This window comes from Pyrgilauda ruficollis, unplaced genomic scaffold, assembly GCF_017590135.1.
Source record: "Pyrgilauda ruficollis isolate IOZ18807 unplaced genomic scaffold, ASM1759013v1 scaffold29, whole genome shotgun sequence".
Classification (NCBI taxonomy): domain Eukaryota; kingdom Metazoa; phylum Chordata; class Aves; order Passeriformes; family Passeridae; genus Pyrgilauda; species Pyrgilauda ruficollis.
This window is the reverse complement of record NW_024524266.1, coordinates 14,567,948-14,571,766: the sequence shown is the minus strand read 5'-3', so window position 1 is coordinate 14,571,766 and position 3,819 is coordinate 14,567,948. Positions and strand designations below refer to the sequence as shown.

General features: G+C 50.6%; 1 protein-coding gene across 1 annotated transcript; it reads left to right on the top strand.

Annotated features, from left to right (window-relative positions):
- Nucleotides 1–492: 492 nt before the first annotated feature.
- NR0B1 (nuclear receptor subfamily 0 group B member 1) lies at nucleotides 493–2,988 on the top strand. The gene is made up of 2 exons (XM_041472485.1): nucleotides 493–1,054; nucleotides 2,744–2,988. The coding sequence occupies exons 1-2, from the start codon at nucleotides 493–495 to the stop codon at nucleotides 2,986–2,988; spliced, it is 807 nt and encodes a 268-aa protein (XP_041328419.1).
- The last annotated feature ends 831 nt before the right edge of the window (nucleotides 2,989–3,819 follow it).

The following is a 3,819-nucleotide window of genomic DNA, read 5'->3' as shown; positions in this document are numbered from 1 at the left end:
GTGGGGTCCCACGGGGGCGGGAGCTGCTCCCTACCGAGCTGCCCTGCCCTGCCCTGCCCTGCTCTGTTCGAAGCATCCCGGCATAACATCAGCCGGGATGGGACTCGGAAAGAGGGGCCGGGAAGGACATCCCGCGGCCCCGCGCTGGGCGAGGAAGCTGAAATTTGCCATTGATCACGCCGCAACCTGCGGGCAGAGGCTCCCCCCGGGTATCACAGCCTCAGGGAAGGAGGAGGAGGGTTTGGTTATATTTTTCACCTCCCCTCCTCCCCCCGCCTCTTTTCCAGCCACTAACGAGTGTCTGCCCCTTTGCACGGCCGGTACAGCGCCTGCGGCTGCACACACACACACACACACACACAGACACGCACACACCCCCGCCGACTATAAATAAGTTAAGGAGCCGGGCAGAGGGTGAGCGGTGCGCGCCTGCCGGCGGGACCAGGAGGCAGGGACCGCCCCGCCGAGCCTCCCCGGCGGCTCAGCCCGGACATGGCGTGCGCGGAGCGCGGCTGCCGCTGCTGCGCGGAGGGCCGGCGGCACAGCAGCATCCTCTACAGCATCCTCCGCAGCGAGGAGCGGGCGGTGCCGCCGGCCGGGCCCGCGCCCCGGGGCTGCCCGTGCGGGTCGCGGCGGCGGGTGGCCCTGCGGAGCCCGCAGGTGGCTTGCAAGGCGGCCTCGGCCGTGCTGGTGAAGACGCTGCGCTTCGTCCAGAACGTGCCCTGCTTCCAGGAGCTGCCGCTGGAGGAGCAGCTGCTGCTGGTCCGCAGCTGCTGGGCGCCCCTGCTGCTGCTGGGGCTGGCGCAGGACCGGGTGCACCTGGAGACGGTGGAGAGCGCGGAGCCCAGCATGCTGCAGCGCATCCTCACCGCCCGGCAGCACGGCGAGCAGCCCCCGCCGCGGGCACCGGCACCGGGCCGGCCGCACCACGGCCCGCACCTGCCCTCGGCCGGCGAGATCCAGGCTATCAAAGGCTTCCTGGCCAAGTGCTGGAGCCTGGACATCAGCACCAAAGAGTACGCTTACCTCAAGGGGACGGTGCTCTTCAACCCGGGTGAGTGGCCGGGCGGGGCAGCGGGGTCTCTGGCACAGGGCAGGGAGGAGGGCGGGGAGAACCCGCCTGCATCCCCAGGGGAGCTGGGAGACCCGCGGCTTTCCTCGGGGTGAAAAAGGTGCTGGGGGAGAGGGACGCGGAGCAAGGTTTCACCTTCTGCCCCTTCCTCGAGACCCCGGCCGCAGGCAGGGAGGGGGTCCGGCGGCAGCTCGGTCTGGGGTCCTGAGGGCTGGCGCTTTCCACAGATGCTTTCCGCGAACAAAGCGAATTCCAGGCGCCTGGTAGTCGGTTAGAAAAGGCTGGGAGACAGCAGCGGCTCCTTGCTCGTTTCCCTCAGCGGGAACGGCGGGACCTCCGCTCCACGGCCCGAGGGTAGCGGCTCTTCCCGTGCCCTGCCCGGGGGTCTGCGCGCCCCGCAGAGCGAGGGAAGGCTCAGGGCTAACAGCAACAAAGTGTTCTTGTGGCTTTCGGTATAGCATTTATGATCGGGGTGGTTTTTTTGCCATCTCGCTTTGTGGAGATTCCCACTGATGCAGCTCTGCCGAGTGACTTACTATCACGTCGGTGACTGACCTGAAAGGTAGCTGGCAGACTGGGTATGGCACTTCCCAAGTATGGCAGTACCCTGTGAAACTGGGACAGGCTGGTTATGGCACTTCCCGAGTATGGCACTACCCTGTGAAAATGGGACAGACTGGGTATGGCACTTCCCAAGTATGGCAGTACCCTGTGAAAATGGGACAGGGCTCTGCTGGCGTTCCCACTGCCGAACTGTTAGGTTTGTTATTGATGGTTAGGTTCCTGTAGTGGTACTTTACGTTTATCACCCTGCTTTTGTAGCTTTGCTTTCTATACAGATAAGAGAGAAAAAGTTACAATAGTTAAGGCGGAGCTTATGCTACACAAGTCAAATTTGTAAGCTGGTCAAATGCAAAAAAAATAGAGGAATTGTTCTGGAAGGAAAAATTTCTTCTCTGAAAGGGTGGTCAAGCACTGGAAGAGGCTTTCCAGGGAAGTGGTTCAATCACCATCCCGGAAAGTGTTCAAAAATGTGTAGTTATGTTGCTCAGGAACATGGTTTAGTGATGGACCTGACAGTGTTAGGTTAATGATTGGGCTCAGTGATCTTGGAGGTTTTTCCACCCAAATTGATTCTATGGTCACACATAGCCTTAATTCTGCACCTTCCATCTTTCAGTATCCTTACTGTGGTTCATTGGGAAACTTCCTGTCTCATGTTGGAGTCAGTACTTCTTGCCACTTATAAACTGGAGTAGAAACAGTAGTCAAAAGAAGCCTTAAATGTAAACAGTGCATTTTTGTAGAAGTGGAAAATTAAAAAGTTATTTTTGTTGTCTTCCCCACTGTAATGGTGTCTTGGAGAGCATTCTTCAATCAAAGTTTTTAGCAACTAATTTGTTTAACACCTAAGTGAATGTTGACAAACATGATGTTTTAGGTTTGTGAAGAAGAGTATTAAATATCCAGAACACCAGTATGATAAGAGTCTGACCTGCCCAATGAAATTTGGCATGTTGACTTTGCATACAAGAATTCCTCTAGCAATTTAATTTGCTTTTTTCCTTGAGTGATAACCACAGTCTGTGAGCTGTTAGGAGTTGTTCTGTAAGAATAATGTTGTTTTATAAACAAAAATATGTAAACAAAATAATTTCTTTTTCTTTTCAGATCTACCTGGGCTGCAGTGTACACAGTACATTGAAGGTTTGCAGAGGGAAGCACAACAAGCTCTAAATGAACACGTCAGACTCATTCACAGAGGTGATGAAGCCAGATTTGCCAAGCTGAATGTTGTTCTCTCCTTGTTGAGATCTATCAATGCTAATGTGGTTGCTGAATTATTCTTCAGGCCCATCATTGGAGCAGTGAACATGGATGACATGCTTTTGGAAATGCTTTGTGCAAAATTATAATTATAATTATAAAGGTGTGTAAAATAATGACGAGAAGTCCAGTGCAAAGGAAGCCCCAGAGCAGGATAGTGTAAAGTATTGTAAATAAACTAACTTATTGTTTTTACATAGATAGTATTTTTGTATTCCATAATAAAATATTCTTCAAGTTCTGGAAGTAATTTTTATTAAACATGGTGGTTTTGGAATAAGGTTATGGTCATCAAAACAAGCTTTAAGGTTGTAGAGAATGTTCATATCCAAAGTTGACTGGCTATTCTTTTACCATGCCTCTAGAATAAAGAACATATTTACTATATTGTACTTCCAAGGTGAGTAATCCCTGGTTTTTCAAAATAAGCACAGTCTTACTGCTATTCTTACTACTTCTATTGACTTTAACAGAGCCAAATCTGTGAAGGTTATTAAATATTCACCCCAGGTTTTGTTCCATATGGGGGATATGTGTTAGGAGTATTTTGAGGCTTAATGAACCTTAAAGTAGCTTCATCAACTCTAATATTTGCAGTAAAACATTCCATTCAACACATTTTGGGCTTCAGGAAAATGAAATAAATCTTTTTCCTGGACCAACAAGCAATTAAAAATCCCGTCCAAAAATATGCAAACAGCAAATGTTGATTAGGGTCAGGAGAACTAGCAGGGTGGACTCCACACTTTTATTTCATCTAGCTGCTGATGGGGACTTCAGTAGTCAGATTCTCCAGACTACTTATTCCTATTGAAAAACCAAATTATTATGCTGAAACATGGTGTACCACTGAGACTTCCATCACAATTTGTCACAATTCGACATGTGATAATGTCTTAATTATGCTTAACATTTATTTT

Bases quoted from the DNA above. Each gene is read 5' to 3' on its own strand.
- NR0B1 (XM_041472485.1), top strand. From the start codon at position 493: ATGGCGTGCGCGGAGCGCGGCTGCCGCTGCTGCGCGGAGGGCCGGCGG. The intron at 1,055-2,743 runs GTGAGTGGCCGG...TTTTCTTTTCAG, and splicing joins GACGGTGCTCTTCAACCCGG to ATCTACCTGGGCTGCAGTGT.